The 20,848-nt window shown below is 45.8% G+C and overlaps 1 protein-coding gene across 4 annotated transcripts in view; it reads right to left on the bottom strand.

Moving 5' to 3' along the window:
* Window positions 1-189: 189 nt before the first annotated feature.
* Window positions 190-20,848, bottom strand: part of VPS8 (VPS8 subunit of CORVET complex) — an 85,072-nt gene continuing 64,413 nt past the window's right edge. For all 4 annotated transcript variants that reach the window (XM_075032169.1, XM_075032171.1, XM_075032170.1 and 1 more), the window contains 5 exons: window positions 15,625-15,705; window positions 14,047-14,216; window positions 13,211-13,379; window positions 2,136-2,216; window positions 190-1,404 (listed from right to left, as the gene is read on the bottom strand). In XM_075032169.1, coding sequence (XP_074888270.1) covers window positions 1,255-1,404; window positions 2,136-2,216; window positions 13,211-13,379; window positions 14,047-14,216; window positions 15,625-15,705 — 651 coding nt within the window. In that variant the 3' untranslated portion in view covers window positions 190-1,254. The remainder of the gene's footprint in view (window positions 1,405-2,135; window positions 2,217-13,210; window positions 13,380-14,046; window positions 14,217-15,624; window positions 15,706-20,848) is intronic.

The raw sequence follows: 20,848 nt of genomic DNA, 5'->3' as shown, positions 1-20,848 counted from the left end.
TGGCTCTGTGCAGTAGTTCTGTGTGCATGGAGAGCAACACCTGCATGGTGCTGTGTTCTTCCTGGGAGTGTCGGGGACCCTGAGGGTATGATACCCTAAAAGACCCAAGTACTAGTGACAAAATGAACAGGGGGAAGAGATGAGATAATGATCACTAGACCAGTAACACATCTTGTTAGGGCAGGATCTGGAGTGTGTTTCACAAGCCAGAGGTGACAGTATAGAAACACCACTGCTACTAGGTTGCAGCTGTGTGAGTAGAGCAATAAAGGTGCCACTGGGAAGGGACACTGCCCAGTTTGGTACTGCAAAACAGTGCGCTGAGCTTAGTAGTGACAAACCTTTCTGACCATCAGCACCCATCACACTGATCCCTCTCCCCCTTGCAGCCCCCAAGGGCTTGCAGCACCTTTTTACACACACACACTCCCCCTGATCCTCCCCAACATAGGTACAAGGTGAGAGGGGAGGTTTGGGCTTCACCCGCAGTGACAAGATGCGTCTTTCTGTAGCAGAGTTCAGTGGCAACTGTACTAAGAAAACAGCAGCCAGCAGCACTGTCAGACCAGCAGCCCTCTTACATGCTCCCTGTGCACACAGCTCACACAGGAAAGTTCAACCAAGGTCCTTTTTAATGGAAGTTCATAGGAACACACCATGCGCAGGTTAGTTTGCTCACACATATATCATCTTCTGCATTCTTCAAGCCTTTTCGAGGTTCGCCTGTTCTGTGCCCTCAGACCCCACGGCTGCTGCCACAAGCCAGTGGGCCAGGCCTTGGCAGAACAACTGCTTTTACTAGTACCACAGTTAAAATTCGAGTAGGGTACCCATCCACAAAAACAACACAGCACTGTGACACACAGGCTCTGGGCACAGGACAGGCTGCGCTCTTCCAATGGAGTGGAGCAGAGTCAGTTATTTGGTAAAGTTACCAGCGCTGCCGCGAGCCTCCGGCTCAGTGCAGGTAGCCCAGTGCTGCGTGATGCTTCAGCACACTTAGTTTTGCCCCCAGAGTTCACGGCTTCTAGCCCAGCTGCCCCACGGCTGCTTAGGTTTAGTGAGAAGCAGCAGTAGAGCTGGGGAGACTACACACTGCTACAAACCCACCAGGACCCAGCAAGACTCAACACAGCACAGAGGGTTCTGGGAAAGGCAGCGGAGGTGGGGAAAGTCCAGTGTTGTGATGGAAACGCTTCCCAGCACCAAGACCTGAAACCAACTGTGGCCTTGCCGCAGCTGGAGGCAGGAGTGCTAGTCTTCAGCCAGCGGAGGGGGGGCCAGATGGAGCTTGAAGTTCTCATTCTGGAAGACACTGCTGGTGGCCGGGTCACCGTGGGAAACGCTGAGCAGCCCGTGCTTTTCACCACCATGGCCACGAGACAGTTCTGTCAGGAGAGCTAGCTACAAGACAAAACCCAGACAGATCACTGTCCGGCAGCCTGGGCAGACTGCCTAGAAGCACTTGTGCAAGATGCAGAAAGACAAAGTGCTCATGGCGGGGCTCACCTTTTTCCTGCAGCAATTAGAAAAACCTTAACACATGTAAAGAACAGGGTATATATGGTATGTAGTGACCCTATAGAGCTCAGTGCAGGACAACAGTCCTGAACCAAGCAACTTTCCAGGTGTCTTTAGGTTGCTTTAAAGTTACATAATTGAAAAACAATCCCAGAAAGAGCTGAAAGTGCCAACAACTGCAGCCAAAACAGGCAGGAGGCACAAGGAAAATGCAAGGGACAGAGGGAGGCTGCGCTCTCCTTGGGACAACATGGGGGACACGAGGAGGGACACTTCTGTGTGATCACAGGAGCCACACAGTGTCTGGAGGGGAGGTTATTTGCAAATCTAAAAAGAACCCGAGAAACCTCACACCATAGACACTTTTCAGGCCCAGCCCCAAAGCCAGAGGCATTTCCATGGTTTCACTGCCAGCAAATTCCCCAGCTCTGTCAGAAGCAGCGTGGCTGCCTTGTGAAGTGAAACAGCCAGCTCTACACACAGTAAATTGCCAGCAATAAACGAAACCCAAGAGAAAAGCCAAAGCCCACACTGCCAGTGCCAATATCTGGTTTGACAACATGCAAAATACCCTTCACCAATTTAAAACCAAAAGGAAAACAGGTGGTACGTACTCTGGAGGTTCCTCGGTTGAGTCGGCAGAGTTGGTCAAAAGCTTGGATTTGCTGAGGATCCAACAGAGACTCTGAACTTGCCTGATAAAGAGAGTGAGAAGGTTACAGAGAAAACGCACAAGATGTCAAGTTCACATACACAGAAATTGATCCCTGCTCCTGTCCTTGGTTCTGGAGCAGCCAGTCTGTAGCCTCTTCGGGGAGGCTTTTTTAGCCATCTTTCCTCTGGCTTGAAACCACTGTGTGCACCTTTGTTTTGGGGAAAAAAAAAAAAAATTCCTTGCACAAAGGACAGAGATACCCTTACATCCACAATGACTTATTGTTGGTGTCTGTAGTTGATGGCAGGCAGACTAACAGTAGTAAGTTAGAAGAAAAGGGGGAGGGGGGGGAAGGAGAGGCAGAAAAAGAGAGAAAGAAAAGGAATGGGAAAACTCCCCCACAGCCAGCTGGGAAGAGAAGTAAAAGGTCTCTGTGGATAAGCAGCCTCTCCAGGGCTCTTCCCCAGGCAGCAGCAGCTCCCCCCAGTCCTCTCTCGTCATCTCCTGATAGTGTCCCTCAGCCCCGCTCAGCCTCCCTACTGGGTCCCGGCACAGCACCAACTGCAGCATGCTGTGATCAGGCGCAGATTGTGCATGGCTTTTATGGGGAATGATTACTGTGCCAATGACTATTATATACTAATGGTACCTCTCCTAAGGTCCATTTTTTCCCCTAGTAGGATGTTACAGACTAAAAGCTAGGAAATGAGGGGGGAAAAGGGGGGGGGGGGAGCAAAGGCGACTCACACATCAGTGGCAGCCATGTCCCCTGAGAAACCAGACACAACAGACATCGCGGTACTGCCCAGCAGCATCAGCCTTTGCTAGGTGCAAGGGTAAGTGTCACCCCAGCAGCACCGGGGCAGTTACAGAGCTGTAGGTGAGAGCAAACAGAATTGCAAATAGAGGGACTGTAGCCTGCAACAAAAGCATTAACGCAAAGAGGGCTGCATATATACTCAAACTGCTTTAAAAGGCATCATTTACACATCCCAGGGAAAGATGACAGAGCATCACAGATTCTTGTAGGTTTGTTCCATTTTATCACATCACAATGTTTCTATTTTGAATGTTTCTGCTCATATTCCAAAGCAAAAGCATCATCAAGAAGCTACAACAGGAGCCAGAGAAAACAGCCTCCCTCCTCATGAGCAGCAATCCGGCATCTGTTGTCTCTGAGAATCTATTTTTGAGGGAACATTCAATGTTCATTCTCAAATATTTTCCCCAAAATACATTTCCTAAGGGCTATTAACCCAAAATGCTACAGTCCTACCAGTGGGTACTGACTGGAGTTGCATTTACTTTAAACTGTCTTTGGCAATGGATCAAGCCCAACATGAAGAACTAGTATTGCTGCCTTCAAGAAGTGCCATCAACTGGAATTGAGGCTGAACTCCTGGCCCCACAGTGGCAGAGGGGGCTTCACTGTTCCTCTGGAGTCAGGCAGGGTCACCAGGAGTCGGGACCATTCCCAGTCACACACAAGCGTGCTCCTCTCTGCACTTACAGGCTCCTACCAGCAGTGAGGCCCTTCTCCCAAGGGCAGGCATTCTCCTTTGGGGATTGCTGCAGCGCATTTGCTGCCACACTCAGCTTGCTTTGTACTTCTCATGCTTTATGAGTGTTTAAACAGCATGTTCAAAAGCTCTGTGAAGATAACTCCCAGTCCTACTTGGGGAAATAAGCGCATGCTATAGCAATGTGGTGCTGTGCGGGGCACAGCACGCTGGCTCCCAAGCTTCTCTGGAAGAGCTTGCTGTCAGCTCTTCACAAGAGCCAGCAAGACTTGGCAAACACCCTAGAAAGCACACTCTGATAATTATCCTAAGCCTGGGGTACACTGCTGTCCAGGTTTAAGGTACAGCTCGTGGCTGCTGCTGCCTGGGGGGGCTGCAGTCTGCATTACAGCTCCATCTCATGGCCCCAGAGGAGCACGCTATGTCCTGGGCAGAGCTAAGAGCCTCTTGAACAGGGCCCTTCTGAGGACCCCTGCCCAAAGTGGATGACAAGCTGCAGTCTGCAGTGGGTTGGAGGGAAGATGCACTGAACCCACCACAGGTTTCCTGAAGCCATGTACATCTTGCCTTTGAGATGTTTATCAGACAGTCTGGGAAGAGAGGAATGTCCCGAGTGCAGATAACTTATGCTGGAAGCATGTGCTCAAACTCACTTCTTCCCGCTCCAAGATATGCTTTATATTGTAAATAACTATTTGCTAATCACCAATCAAGGAGCCAATCATCCATATTCCCTGCACACACAGCATAGGCTTTGAACCAGAGAGCCTATGACAGTGAGGGTCACGTATCTGGAGCTGGCAGGTTGTACAGGTGCTTCCAAGGGACATGCAGGTCATTCTCACTTGGAAAAAAACAACAAAAAGCAAGGAAAAACTGCCCTCCACAGTTGCTGTAGCCACAGGCATTCAAGGACAAGGAAAATGTGATATAATTGGCCTCCCCTCTTCTGCTCTCTCTCTACCACGCGTATGTAACTATCAATCAGACTGTTCTCCAGGCTGATGAGCTGAAATATTGCAGGCAATTCTTTCTGTTGTCATGGAAACAACTGCTGTCAGGCCTTTTCCTTTTTTAACCATGTCACTAAAGGCATGTTTTCATTCAGGAGCTACAGGGAGGCTCTCAGAGTCCAGCATCAGCACTTAGGCATTAGCGGAATCCACTCGGTTCACCCGCTCACCCTGCAACACAGCTTCTGCCTCCAGTGCTACTGCAGGGCCAGCCCACTCGTTATTGTCCAAGATCAGTATGAAGTGGTTCGGCACCTCCAAGCCATTTTCAGCCAAATCCTTATACCCCTTCGGAAAGGCCTCAGACTAGACGCAGGACCCAAGAGACACAATTTATCCCCTTGAGGATCTAGGCCAGCATGGAGAAGAAAGGTTCCTTTTTGTTTTACAGTTCTCAGATCCCACCACTATAATGCTAATCTCCGTTGCACATTTTGCTTGTACATATTCCACCCACCTCCGGTAGTCACCACACAGCCCTCCTAAGCCTGCAATTATCTTTAATTTAACAGCTACAAAATCCATCATCAGCTAGTGCCTAAGCAAAGCAGATCATACCGCAGTTGTAAGCGGAGGCACTGTTAATAGTCACGCCAAGAGATCCATCTAAGTGCCGTCTCTCAGAGCCATACCTTCCACAAAAGATACTGCTACATCAATTAGAGCATCAGAGCACCACATTACCCCAGGGGGCTGCTCTGTAACACAGGGCAGATACAGCCACAAGTCCTGGGGAAGGTTTCGGGATTCCTAGGAACAAAAGCAACGCCCACCTCCCTCAGAGCCAAATCCACAGGCAATGGACACCAAGTCCACATTCTGCCATTCCTCCGCTGCAGCTCTTACTTCACCATGGCTCAAGTGGCCTTCCAAAAGGTACCCAAATTCAGTTTTGTAATGAGAGCTGAGCCAATTAATGTAAAACTAAGTAGATCTACTTCTTTTCTGCAGGATAAGGACCTGGTGTTTTCACAGTAGTCCCAGGAATCTGGAACAATCAACCAAAAAAGAAAGCAAGGCAGGCAGCTGCTCTGCCCAAAGTCACTAGAATGACACTAACATTACAAAATTGTTAATGAACTTCAGAAAACCTCCGGACATCCCTTGTAGAACAAAAGCATGCTGCTGCAGACCTCTGCAGAGCTACTGCAGAGCAATGCACCACTTCTACGGGACGGATGCAGACCAGCCGATCACTGTGGAGGTGGAAACAGAGTCTTGCAAGTCACTCTGGGCAATGCAGCAAGTGGGCAAACCTTTGCTGGGAGGAAGTCCCAGAGCCACTGTAGCTGCTCTATGGCAGCAGAACACGCTGCTTTGAGACCGGCCTCCACAGTGTTTTACCACTTACCTCTGCTAGCACACAGAGGAGTGAAACCCCTGGCAGCAGGCCAGGCCCTGCCTGCTCCTGTTTGGATGCGGCGGCAGCCGATACCACTGGGGCCAGCAGCGGCAGGCAAACCAGGCCCTGTGGTCTGCAAGTAAACAGAAGCACCGACTCACCAAAGCCCATCACAGAGCAGCCTTCCCTCAGCACAGCTACAGCAGAAGCAATCTGTCACACAGGTCTGTGCTACAGCTCTGTCCTCTGATGTCTTCAGGAGCAGAATGGGAAAGGCAGATGTCTCTTATTTCCAGTTGAACTTGGCTGAACTTAAGGAGCAAACCTCTCAAGGCAAGGGAGAGGACAGGCTTATTTGTGCTCTGATAGACTTACTGCTGCTGCAACATGAGATACTGCAGTAACTGAGAGAGGAGGAAGGAGAACTGTCTGTATTAAATATCTAGAAACACATTGACATACCTCCAATTCTCCCTCTGCTAGCTGGTCTGTTTAGCAGCTCGTGCTTACACCAGGCACTGTTGGAATATTCCCTTGGAGTTCCACTGATGCCTTCAGCCAAAAGAGCAATAACGCTGTTCAGGATTAATTAAACAAAACCCACATATCCTCACTGGACACTATGGCCCAGCAGATGAGATATTTATTTATAATGTAGCAGGCTTCGAGGGAAGCATGGCAGCACATGGATTAAACATTACATAAAGATGATGCACAACAGGCCTGTGCTCAGGCTCATCTCAGTTCAGCGCCTGAACCCAAGAGGACAGAAGCATCATGCATGAAGGCAAGTAATTCATTTTCTAAGCATGAGCTAAGAGGCTGTTAAACAGCATCCCACAAGAGCCAAACACGGAAGACTCAAGAGGTGCAGTGTTCTCTCAATGGCAGGAGTTTGGGGAGAGAAAAGAAAGGTAAAGACATGTAGAAAAAGGAAGAAGTCCTACATGGTGCAAGAAGGATTAGTGACCCCTCCTGCTAGAGGCTTATTGATAAACGTGACCCCAAGCCTTACAGAAAACCCAAGCGGATGCCTCTGCTATTTGTCCCCTTTGTAGCTCCTGACACCCATGCAGAAATCTGTTACTGCTGTTTAGGAGGGAAGTTTATAATGTGCTTAAGAACAACTCTGGTCCTGGGTGCTCAGCTGCAGCTGCCCAAGCCTGTCTATGCTCGATTCACATATAAACCAACAAAACATACTGTTTTTGTTGTGCAACATGAGGGTAAAGGGAATGGGGGAAAGGCAGGACATGGAAACTGCAGCTTTCCATTTAAGGGATTTGCAAGAGACAGATGCTCATCTGCCACCTGCATTTCTGAAAGCCACCCTCCAGAACAGCCAGTGACGCCCTTGGCTACAGCAAACGCCACTGAACCAGCCGTAATTCCCTCCCATACCCTCCCATCTGGGGACTACGAACAACCAAAACCTCAGCTTCTATCTCCCCTCCTTCAGGGGAACATCAGAAGAAAGGAGTCATCTGCACCCTTCTTAACCCTTTGGCCTTTTGGTTATTTCTCAGCTTGGAATGAGTACAAACCATGGAGGGGAGCGGCAATTGCCCCCCTCCAGCAGCAGCAGCAAGCACAGCACCACAGGCAGAGGTTACTGACAGTGCAGTGTGCTGACTCTCCAGCCTGCCCTGGGTCTGGAAAAGCAGCCTCTCCTAGCAGATGGGAAGTCACACGCTTGCTTTCTTTTCTGTGCTCCAAGGCAGATCTGCAAAGACAGACTGAAAGCTTACAATTTCATAGCGAAGACGTGTGTAACAAGCTGTGCTGGTTCCTTGGAGGACGGATATATGACTGTCAAGCATTGTGCTAAACTACACATAACTATTGGCAACAGTGACTGATGCAGTTTGTGGGAATGTCAACAGGTTGCAACAGCCCAGCATCTGTCACCATATTTAAATGAGTCTGTTCTACAGATCCTCCTACATATGAAATGTTTTATTAAAAGGGAAGAAATTTTCATCAAACCGTAGGAATAGTTTCTTCAAAATTGAGATGTAAAGTAAAGCAAAGATTACCCACTGAAATTTTGCCATCTTTTCTCTTAACCAGAACACACCACTTGCCCAAGTGATCCTGGGAGCACAGGGTAGCCAGTCCAACTGGTCTTTGCTTTAGGCAGTTTGGAAGTCAGCTGTCTTTACTTCATGTTAGCCTCTCACAGGTCCTAGAGTGCAAGACTTTGGATTGTAGGCAGTAAAAGGAAAACTTCTGTCAGGCTACAGATTACTATATATGAAGGCCAGGGGAAACAATTACAATTCAGTCTGATATTCTCAAAACACCCCAACAAAACAAACTAACCCACCCCCAGTATGAGAACTCCAAGAAAACAGTTAATTTTGATTTAAAAGCTGCTAAAGGACAATTTTGGGTTTGAAATTACTCTTTTTAAATCTGTATTTTATTTTCAGTTTTAGCTTTGGTGCCACTCTTCCTCTACCTGCTAGTTAAGACTGCTGCACTCAGTTTTCTTCTTACTGAATCACTTTTGTTTCCAATACATTACAAGAAATCTTACAACACAGATGTTCTGCTGATGAGAAGCCAATGGTACAAAGTGTCTCTAGTTCCTTCCTCACATGGATTTCCTACACGTTGTTGAAGAAGTTAAGGAATCTACCACCAAAGCCAACTCCACAGCTAAAGAACCAGGCATTTTCTCAGTTAACATGTATGTGGTAATATTCTCTATGGTGGAGAATGCACAACCTTGTAACTGCTTGGTGTCATTTGGGGGGGAAGCAGGGGAATCACACCTGGATATTTTCAAAGTTATAAAGCCCTTGGAAAATTTTAATATTGCTGGGAGTCAAGCTAATAACTGACAGTCACCACTACACTGACAACAGTAAAATTAGCTCTGTCTACTGATTGGTGGAGGTCATGTGACATTTGTCTAGCTCTAAAATAAGTATTGGCAAAAAAAAAAGTCCTAAACCTTCATTCTTACCCAGTAGAAGGCACACAGACATGCTGCAGAGGGACATTTAACATCTCAGTTCAGCAATACCCTATGGTACCAACACCTCACAGGTGGAAGTTGGTCAAGAAGCTCCAGGTTGGATGGAAGGCTGTGTTGCAAAGAGAGATGCTGGTGGCAGGCTGCAGAACAGAGCTCAAAGGTAGAGTCTGACAAACTGGATTAACTATGGATCACATTCATTGTCCATCCTGGCGTGACTTGACAGGATTAAACTCCTGAATAAAACATATTTGCCATCTGGACAGCTCTAACAATGATGCCCTTAGAACTCAGGCACATTCTCAAACAGGGAATAACCAGAGCATGTCAGCTTAGGGGTTCATGGCATTTTCTGCAGAGCTTATGGCCCAAGAGCCAAGACTGTGTTCCTTTCCCTGATCCCTAGTATGTAGGCTGGCAGAATAAATAGAAAACACAAACTAGCTCACTGAAACAAGGCAAATCAGTTTTGGAGATCAATGACTAAGATATCAGGAGTATTTCACTTATGCATTTAGGCAGAAGCCCAGCTACTGTGCCTTTCACCTAATATGCCTCAGTTAACTTTAAACACCACAATGCAAAAAAGCACTGCAAGTTTTAAATCGGATTAAAAAACCACCACAAACACACAAGCTTTCATTTCTTTTAACACTCATTTATGGTATGATATAAGGTAAGGAGGACAAGAAATATGACCAGTTTAGACCCAGAAGATTACCCTCGGGAAGACAGCAAAGGTTAGGGGATAACACAGAAAGCACAAACTTTTGGTAGCAAAACCAGAGGAAAAGCCCCTTTGCACTTTTCTCGCTATTCTCCTTTGCTGGGGCAGAATGTCTCAAGCCCTCATCACAGCAAGGCTCCATTTAAATAAGTGCTATCACCAGATTCAATAACGGTTCAGTGCTGGCTTGTGGCATCTCTCCACCTCCCCCAATTTCAAGGCAATTGCTACAGAAGTCATGCATGCAAAGCAGGGATAGAGAAAACACTGTCTGTTGAGCTGTCGTTTCACATATAAATCTCAACAACATTGCAAAATTCAAACTGACAGTCTTTGTTTCAGCAGAGCAGAATTGGTACTATGAAATGCACTCCAGATGCTCAGTGGCATTTCTCAGTATGAATCTATTCCTAATTCAAGGCTTGGTAAGAAAATAAATACCTAAACTGAAGATTGCACTATGGGGAAAAACAAAACAAAACAAAAAACCCCCAACACATTAGATTTTGCCAAGAGACGGACTGAGCTTTCAGGGTCTTCAAAGTGGTCGCAAAGAAATAGCCTCCCCACAGATCTATATGCAAAAAGTCCCAGAAGCTTCGGAGCTGGCTCTCTGGAGTCTAGGGAAGGCAGGGCTGGAAGCACAACTATGTTAACATAACCTCCCTCTGGGATATCCTGTTCATTGTTTGCAGAAACACCAGCTGTGGAAGCAAGAGCAGCTTGACCAACACAGACCTCTGGGTCTGCCCCATGTCAGCAGAGTTGAGAGGGAACACAGAGAAGCCCTTCACCAGAGAATTGCAGCACCAAAAGGCTGAACAAACCTTTGGACAATCAGAAATAAATCCCTTCTGTGCCTGGGGTGGCACCAGAGACCAGTGACCTCTGCTATCTTGGACCCAGGCTGAGAAGGACCCTTGGGAACACATGAATGTGACTCAGAGTGGGGGGGACCCCTACCAGTCTCCCCTTTCCTTCAGTCCCCTTTGCTTGCCCACACCTCTCCTCTCCAGCATCATGCATCATCCACCAGGCTACCATAGAAAACGCACTTTTCAAACAGACCTCAATTCCGCACAGACCAGTGTCATGTCAAAACAAGCACGGGGAGCTTCGCTGTTTTCATGCTTAATTCTCTGCTTACATTTACTTGAGGCTGCACAAGACCAAACCCTACCATACTGGCATGCACCAGCCAGCCTCCAGCAAGAATTTCTGTGCTCCAGGTAACCCTCCTCGCCCTTCTGCTTTTGGCTCCAGTGGAGCCAGGTAATAGGCACATCCATCTCCTCCGCTTTGCATTCCCAGCACTTACCCCGCAAGAAGTAGTCTGTTCTGTAACTCAGACTATTGCCTGGCCAAATGAATCATTACCTCACAGGGTTAATTAACACCACTGAGTGGCCATTGTTAAGCAAACAAACTTCCTGGAAAAGCTAGAGATTTTGCAGTCTTTTGCCAAATCTAAATATATGCAGCTTTTTAAAGATCTGACTGTGCAACAGTTTAATCACATGCGAGCACGACAGTTAAATATTATAATTTAAATATATGAGGAACATCACCAGCTTGGAGAGGATCTGGGACATCAGGAGGAGGAAGTGGGGGGGCCTGAAGGGGTGCTCGGGCTCTGATGAGGCAGAGCCAAGCTGTGCTGGGTCGGCTGTGTGGAACAGCAAGCGATGGGCTTCTCTGCCAAGAGCACGTGACAGACAGCAGGGAACCATTCAGCACTCTCAGATGGTCTGGCATGGACATTTTCTAGCCAGCGCTAGATGATCCATGCTGTAACCCCTTTTCCTCCCCATCCAGTCACTCCACATCTCCCTTTAAGCCCAGAGTCCCAGCCAACCCCTCACTTTTACAGACAGATCAGTTAAATAAAGGGAAGCATCTTCTCCCTGCACCAATCATTCCCATGTCATCTGGAGCATTTTCCACTTCATTCTGCTACAGGCTACGTCCAGACTGGTCTTAAAGGGGAGACACAGGGGTTCTCTGACTGACTAGCCCACGAGAAATCCAGTGATAACCAAGCTGTAGGGTGCTGGAATGAAACGTCAGGCACTTTAATGATGAATGTAGTTTTAGTACTTAATTTTGCCTTTAGCTTTTAAAGTTAAACCGGGTCTGTCGCACCCATTTGCACACATTCCTTTGGAGCAGAAGTGTAGAGGGTAAAATATGGGGCTGCTGAATCTGCCTAACTTTGGAGTCAGTATCCATATTCTACTGTGGCAGGACAGTATACAAAATGACGAGCCTTTGTAAGCAGACTGTTTGGACCACAAACAATTTACAATCTCCTGGGAAAGCTTTTCTTTCTGTCACCATATAAGAAACTAACACAATTTGATTGCAAAGATTGCGTAGCGCTCCATACATTCCTCAGAGATTACTTTTCCCCCAAGTCTCCCTTCAAGCAGGAAGCTTTTTTTTTGTTAATACAGAAGCTGATGGAAGTTGACTAATGCTGTTAGCTATCTTTTGATCGGAATTGATTTGGCAGAAATTGAAATAATCTGCTAGAAGAAAACAAAAGTACTACTATAAAATCCTACTCCAAGATTGAATTACTTTGGTTTCAGAAGTGGAAAAACATTGCTTTGCATGCATCTGTGCAGTGACAAATGCACAAAGTACCTTGAGGCATTTAGGAACAAATGGTCATCAATGACCACCTTTGTCAGAACACAGGGCAGTGGAGTTCAGCTCCCCACAGTGCAATACCCCTAAAAGACATCCCAACAAGCTACCTGCCATTTTTGCTTACAATCCACAGTACCATGCCAGGGAAAAACAGAAGAATGCATATTGAGACTGAACTTCTGTTTGAATTAGGGTTGGTGAAATTTCTTGCACACAAATACTGACAATAAATACAAACTAATTATCTGTTCTCTCACCCAAATCCAGCTGCATCAGTCTTGTTTACATGCAAGCTTCTTAAAACATTGTGCAAGCACTTAGCGAGTCAAATCAATTCCAGATCCTTTACCCAGAGCCAGGTTATCTGTTAAGAAGGTGGAACGGAGGCTCCATGATCCAGCCACAAGGATCATGCCAGCTTTTAATACAAGTTTTATGTAAAACACACCTAAAAATAGTTTGAAAGGAACTGTCTCCAATGGCCCATCCCAGGCTCTCACAAACAAGACAAAGCAGTGGATGCATCTAGCAGGCAATCAGCTGCAAGCATCCAGCTTCCCCTCACACTGGCTAGCAGTTCCCAGACCTTCTGGATGAACACATTTCTATTTCTTCCACAGCTCTGTATACGCACGCCAAAACAAAATGACATTCATACACGTGACTAGTTAGCTGCTGATACTGTTTGACAGTTACTAATCGTAGGCTTGTCTGGAAGCAAAGACAGACAGGAGAACAAAGTGACAAAGTCTATAAGCACTGAAGTACTTGAAGAGAAACTGCCTCGCAAACCTTACCTGTGCCAAGGATGCTCCCCTTCCTTTTTTTAGCTCTGAGAAGTTCTCACTCAGTTTTCCTCCCTTGTTACTTGAATTGCATTTATAGCACATCCACCTCATCAAGCCTTTAGTTACTGTACCGCACTCTTTACTCAGCAGACACAGCGAATGGTACAAGTGGCCACAGCTGTAAAGAGAAGAATTCTGCTGGGTGCTTGAAAGCAGGGCAACACAGCCTGACAGCTCTACACTTTGGAGGGGAAATCACTGGTCAATGGAAAACAAGGCTGTTTATCTGTAAATACAGATCAGCAGTGTATACACTCCCTTCGTACCTCCACACCACCCTGTAGTATTTCTAGACTTGCAAAAATAACAGTAGATGCCCATTTGCTGATACAGCTACAGTTCATAATACTAAGGTAATAATGATTTTATCTTATTTTACAGCCAGCTGGCCACAGACAGGAATACTGGAGATGCCAACAGAGTATGTAGTCAGGGCTGCAATAGATCCGAAATGTACAAATACAGGCAAATGAACCCAGGGTGCTGCAATTGCACAAACTGCATTGCTGGGAGAGATGATAGATAAACTGACAGCTTACTGAACAGCTCTCACAGAATTGTAAGGCAATTCTTTCCAGTCAAGACAGAGCTGGCTGCATGCAAAGACAGCTGGCTCAAGTGGGTTTGATTAGCCAGCCCTTTTACAGTGCAAGGGAGCAGGGATACATGCTCACAGGAATACATATAATTACTTGTGCAAGTCAAAGACCAGTAGCTTCCCCCCACCCCACCCCTTTTAAAACTACTAACATAATTGCAGCTGTGATCCTACCCCTTAACTTTACCTGAAAACAATGATTTCATCAGCAGTTTCTTGCCGCCTTTTGTACTGCTGTAGACAAATGCAGCAGTAATCCTGCTTTGGAGTAAGCCCTCTAGTGACAGAAGCTCTTAGGTTACACAGGGACCAGTGGAGATCATGGTTTAAAAGATTCGTAGTTGTCTCTAACAGGGTCTGTGTGGAAAACAATATACAGAATAACTAGGTCATTTTGTCATCTCCAGACTGCAGAAACTTCATACTGATCAATTCTTCATAACAAGCAGCTTAGCAGATTACCAAGAGCAAAACCAACCCAACAAAATTGCTTCTCTTTGTATGTTTTCTAGCCACTGCCCTCAAAATACTTATCCTTTCATCACGTTAATGAAGGCAATAGCTTTTCACTCTTAAATAGATAAGTCTTTTATTGATTTTTGTCAAAGAGCATTAAAAGAGACATAGTAGGCTCATTTTTTCATCTTCCATACCAGACCCCCCTTTTTTTCCTGCTCTACCCGGTAAGCTACTGCTTACATCTCCCATTTTAGGAGAAATGTGCTGATAAAAATCAAAGCCCGAACACACTATTGCAATTAAAATATGTAAAAACCACTGAATTTCTTCATCTGCTAGTTGTCCCCAAGTGAGATGTCCATTTCTGAAAAGCCAAAAGCAAAATACCCTTAGTTTTTGCAGTCAGTGCTTCTTTCAGCAATAACAGGTATCAGGTATAGGTGCTCTGGTCCGTGATCTACCGATATTCTGCAGCAGCAACTCACAAAAGGCTGCAGAGGTTGCACCAGCAGTTCACATCTGGACTAGGCCAGATGTGACACACAGCCTGTACCAGACAACTGCCAGGAAATGACAGAGGACCTATGCTGCTCAGAGCAGATCTTTACCAAAGAATCTAAACAGAGATAATGGCTCTTTATGTTCAGCCCTCTACAGTAAAGCTATCTACCATTTCATTTTTAAATTGAATGCTGCTGCATGGAGGCCTGAGCAGTAGCTAGGATAGTAGTACCATATGGTAGGCAGAATGAGGGAGGGTGAGTTTGGAGGAAGACTATGCATTCTGCTTTGGGGAAAAGGAGTTTTAGAAAACTGTTGAAGTTTGGAGACTGCCTGGGATTTGAGACTGGACAGAGAAAGGCAGGAGTGAGATAAAGGTGAAATCTCATTAGGTGACAAAGGAAGTGCAGCATTACCATTGGGAAGTGGCAAAACAGCCTAATTTAAAGAGCTCTTATTCAAAACTGCATAAAAAGACAAAACATATCGGGTTTGTGCCTTTGAATCCCTAACTGAAGGATGAGTTGGAGAAAAAGCAGATGTTTATCCTTCCAGTACATTTAACATTTACATGGTGAACTACAGAGGTATTCACCATGTACCTGTCAGTCCCTTCACTTGCAATCTGTCTGTGAGCAATACAAACTCATTCCCCTTCCCCCAGTCACACAAATATAAATCACTTGCATGTCCATTTACTTTGCCCTGCAAAGAGAAATGACAAATGAGAGAGAGTAGTAGGCTGGATAGCTAAAAGTAATCCCTGCATACAGCAGTGGACAGAACAGAAATGCGTGCAACTTACTTGTTCATAGTTAAAAGTGTCCAGCATTCCCAGGACAAGTCCTTGAATTTCTCCAAGTTTCCCTTTTCCATAAACTGGATCCTGTATGAAGACATGAAAAGCTGAAGCTGAATCACAGGATATGAACATTCTGGCTTTTTTTTTTTTTTAATATTTTTTTTTTCTCTCCAGATTGGCATCGCAAACAGAAGTTATGACTCCAGATTTAAAGATGCTGTACATGCACAAGAACAGCAGAATAATCCTATGCAGTGATGGGAAAATTGGTAATTAGCAAAACTGAAGAGATGACAACATCAATACTAATTACTGTGCTTGGGTCAAAAGACTTCAGATGTGACCTTGGAAACTTCATTCAGGAGATGTAAGAGCTGACTGGAGAATGCATTTGAGGAATATCAAAGAAAACAGCAAAAACCACTCTGTAATGACACAGGAGGTATCAACTCCATCTGTGCTGACCCTTAACACCAACTACTATGAGGTTCTGCTGGTCAGTGAGCTCCTAGGCTGCCTTGCAGGGCTCCGGGCCCCACGCTGCCAGTGCGCACTCACCTGGGTCAGAGGGTAATTCGCTCTGTGCATCCACAGGTCACCCCCAAGCTCATTCAACACCCCCTCAGCTGTGGGTTAAAAGAGCACAGACACAGTGGGCTGTGCAGCTGCGGAGCACTATGCAGGAATCCTGGGAAATCCTGGTCTCACATCCCAGATGACAGAACATCATCTAGGGAACAGGGGCCTGGGGCTCTTCTGTTGCTGCAGGGAAGACTTCCACGTGCCCTGAGCAGCTTTATTTCCATGTCCCAGCAGCACAAGTGAAGGGTTGTGGTACAAGTCATTGCCTTGGTGCATCTCAACCACATTCCTTAGGCCTGCTCCAAACCAAACATCCCCTTCTCCTCCACAGCCACCCTGGCACCCTCTGAAGCATCACTCAGCGCAGGACAGGAACCCGGGTCTAGGATGCATCACACTGTTCTGGGGCGAGCTTAGTGAGGAGCCTTTTGAGAGCTGCTCTCCTCTCAAACAGGCAGACATGGACAAAGCACTAGAAGAGGGGAGAGACTACTTCAATGACCTTACCTCCTGCCGGGCCCTGTTGCACAACAAGAGGCTTACGGGCACACTGGAAAAACCTCTGCCAGGAAATACCTCTGCCCAACAACCAGCATGGTGAGAGTTTGCTGACAGCTCCTAGTGACCACAAATGCTAGCAGCCACCAGCACTAGTGTCTCCTGAGCAGAACTGACCCTGAAAGATCTCTCCATGCAGTTACAGAGGTGCCCTGTCCCTTACCAACATGCAACATGGCACCACTTCCAACACGCATGTGCCAGGAACACAACTTCCTCCTACTTGTCTTTACAGCAGCAAGATCAGACTAGAATGCAACACAGCGATGTTTCGCTAAAGATGCCTTGCAAGATGTTGGCTAATCAGCTGGGATCCAGCCAGTCCTTGTCTTTAACATAAACAGGAAGCAAGGAAGAGGAGTCGGCTTAGTAGCAGGATCTACTACTGGCTACTGCAGTGGTGTGATCCTTGCGGTGCAGCCCAGTTTCAGTTCTGTCTCTGTGGCCTGAACAGTCTGATCTGCAAAAGACCAAGACTGTGCTCCCCCCACCCCAAACTGGCACCAGCGAGGCACACACATGCCTATAATCAGAACAAGTTTATTCAGGAACGCCTCAAAGAGGATCAGGGGAAATCATCTTTGTGTAACGCACAAATCCTTGAGGCTGAGAGACAGTCATTTAACTGGACCTGGAAAAAAGCATTTTGCCCCACTGGGAGGCAGTGAAAGGATGCTGGGGGAAGCCTGCAGGAAGCTGAGAGAAGCTGACTGGTGAAATGGACAAGACATTGGCAAAAATAGATAGAAAAATAGACTGACAAGATACGAAAAGGAAACTAACCTAGAGAATAGAAAAATTATGGACACACAGCGGAAACAGGAACAGAAGGAGCTGGATGAACAAGCTCTGCATAAAAGGAATAAGAAAAGGAACAGGAGCAAGGCTGATTCCATGCTGGGACTGAGAGCGAGGGAGAGAAAGGATAATCAAGAGTGAAAAAGCAACTTGGCAAAGACAACTAAAGGGCATGGAAGTTACACTGCAAGATACCCAGAGAGATCACCAAAACAGCTATAGAAAGCAAGTCAGGCAATTTTTGAACAACAGTCTTCAGAGGAAATGTGACAAGCAGAAACACCAACGTTCAAGGCTAAATAAAAACAGCACTGAGTAATAGCACTTGCGTCAAAAACAGCTGTACATTTGGAATATACAGAAGAGCTTGACATGCTGCAGAGGCTACTTTTTTACTAGGTGAATAGCACAGCCTCAAACAACACAAAGTTTTCTTTCTGCATGCATAATTTAAAAGCAACAGCATAGAAAGTACACTACATTGAGTCACCATATGAATTATGGAGGGCAACAGGGAACTTGGGACTTCCCATGCAGCATGTACGTGATCCATAACATAGAACAAGTTATTTTTGTATCCACCAGATACAAGTATATGGCCAAGGAAACTCAAACAGGTAACTCTCAAACTGTACAGATGCAACCATTTACATATAGCAACTCAAACTGCCCAAGCTGCAAGGAGAGGCTTTCAAAGCTTCTGGACAGACATAGAGGAGGAAGAGGAGATACGAGGAGAGAGTAATAAAAGAGCCATGTACAGCTTTGCAGGAGAGGTATGTTGAGTCTGAGGGCCAATTTTCAGTTCCTTGTTTTTTTCTCAAGTCACAATCTCTCAAAAAATGGCAGGTAGGAAGAGAATGGACTTTTCTCCAAAGTGGAACCATGGGGTCTAGCAAAGCCTTATACCAAGCCTGTGAGTCAAGTACAAGTGAAGTTCATGCATGTTTCCTGCCAGCAGCCATTGAAGACAGTGCTTCACAGGCCTGGGTTGCAGCTATCTACCTGCCTCAAGCATGAAATCCAGAGCTGTAATTTCGCATTTCCAGCAAGTTATAATGCTTTCTTCCAATTTGCTGGTTTCAGCCCCCACAAAATTTACAGTTGCAAAAGCCTTGTGGGATCATTTTTATGGAGGAATACGTTTCATTAATTCCACCTTATAAAATTTGTCTCAGTTTGGAATTTATGCATGCTCCAAATACACCGTACAGGATGGCACATTAATAACAGCAAGTTGCACCAAGCCAGAACAGATCGCAGCTCCTGTTTCCAGGTTGGTATTTCCCTGGGGACACGGCACAGTAAGGCAAAGCCAAAATCACTGCCCAGTGCTGCTACCAACAAACAGATCAGGAAAAGCTGGCAGGTATCCAGATGCAAGTCAGAGGTGCTCATGCAGCCTTTCAGCCAGTTCTGTCTCCTCCATTTCCAATTTCTTCCCGGCTCCAGCACTCACAGCACTGTGCTAATAAATGCACTATGAAATCAGAAAATGCATTAATTTACAGCTTGTCCCATCTACAAAGGAACAGAGCAACTATTGTACATAAAACTAATACCAGCGTTGATCTTCAGGACTGGAAAGGAAAAAAAACAGGCAGGGCCCTAAGCAGGGATGGAAAAAATTCAAGCAAAGGCTTTTTGGATCTTTCTGCTTCCACTCTAACAGATTTTAGAGATTCCTTCCTTCCCCACTTTGGGGTTCCTACAGGTGTTTTAATTTTAAATTTCTGGCTTCTCCTGTTCTCCATTGTGTAGGAGGCATCAGCTGCAGCTACTTAGAAAACATTCATGAAGTATTACAGATTTGTAAGGGAATTAACACTCAACCTTTCAGCCCTCTTCAGACAGCATTCACATCCTTAATGACATGGAGTTTTTCTTAGTGCTCAAGAGGATTCCTCTAGTATCTCTTCTAATACGGCTATTTCAGACTTCCTATTTAATAAATAACTTTACAACTTTATTAAGGATGAGCAAGAACATAAATATATTAATTGTTATTTCATATGACTTCAATTATATAAAATTGAGTCAATATGTTGTAATAGGCAGATGCCAGGAGCCTACCTGTGAAAGCTGTGGAGTCTTGTCATAGCCCTTTGCAAGGTGCCCTTTAACAAAGCGCTTTGGTTGCAAAATTAACATTTGCATAAGGTATAATTCATAAGCAGTTAAGCCCCGAAGAGGAAGAAAAACAGTCCACTACAATTGGAACCCTCTAATTCCTTTTCAGAAAAGGTAAGACAATCTACCTCAGTTTTTTGATGTCATCCACCTTACAAAAAAATCCCTCTGTTAATTCCTGGACAGCTGTTCTACCTTCCAGACCTGCAGCTCCAGTGCATCTATGCTCTACCACCAAGACTTGACCTCTGTTGGAACAGCTTTTGAGGGCCTTTTCAGATAAGCACCGCTTACAGTGCTAGGTTTCACAGAAATATTTTGAGGGCTTGCAAAAGGCTGTATGTTCTCCAGGGCCCAGAAGAGCTGGTTGAAGAATTTACTTATGGTCAGTTAAAGTGGCACTTGAATAACGCTTTGAACGAGGCCCTATGTACTGCTCAGAGCCAAGACAGAATGGTTTGGCATGAAGGTTTAGAATTTTACATGGCTTCAAAGAGCGACAACACAGCTTTGCAAAAGGAATACCCACCCAGGGCTAGCAAACTAGAGATCTGTCTGAGAAAGCTGTTGAGACAGAGTGTTCTGGGGAAACACCACATATGTAGGCCTTGTTGTTATTCTTCCCTGCAGGGCACTTAAATGGCATTCCCAGATAATCCAAGAAAGCAAATGATAGGTCACACTACACAGGGAGGCAAAAAATCCAGTGCTCCCTGCTGTCTAACACAGAGGGAGTTTCTTTCCTGATCCCAAACACAGCAAGGGTTCAGAACCCCTGAACATTTGAGCTGTGCACCCAAAGACATGGCCACATGGTAAGACTTATCACCATTCCCAACATCATCTTCCCAGCTGAATTCAAAGCAACTTTCTTCCAAAAGCCATGCTGTGCACCAAAACAAAACCCAAAGAAATTCTCCCACAGGCAACTAGTGCAAGCCCTGAAGCAATAGTTTAATACAACACAGCTACAAACACACAAGCCAAAGTGACCTAGAGCAATGCAGTCCCAGAAATAAAGCTTGGTGTGAACACAGTGTGAATGGAAACGTGTGATTTTTAAGCACAAGAACAAAGGGTTAAATAAATGGTCTGTCTTGGTAACAAATGACACTGTTCCCATCTGCAAAGCCTAGGAGGGTGTCAAGCACTGAAGGCA

This window comes from Buteo buteo, chromosome 7, assembly GCF_964188355.1.
Source record: "Buteo buteo chromosome 7, bButBut1.hap1.1, whole genome shotgun sequence".
In the NCBI taxonomy this organism is placed as follows: Eukaryota; Metazoa; Chordata; class Aves; order Accipitriformes; family Accipitridae; genus Buteo; species Buteo buteo.
The sequence above is the reverse complement of the archived record's forward strand: the minus strand, read 5'-3'. Positions and strand labels throughout refer to the sequence as shown.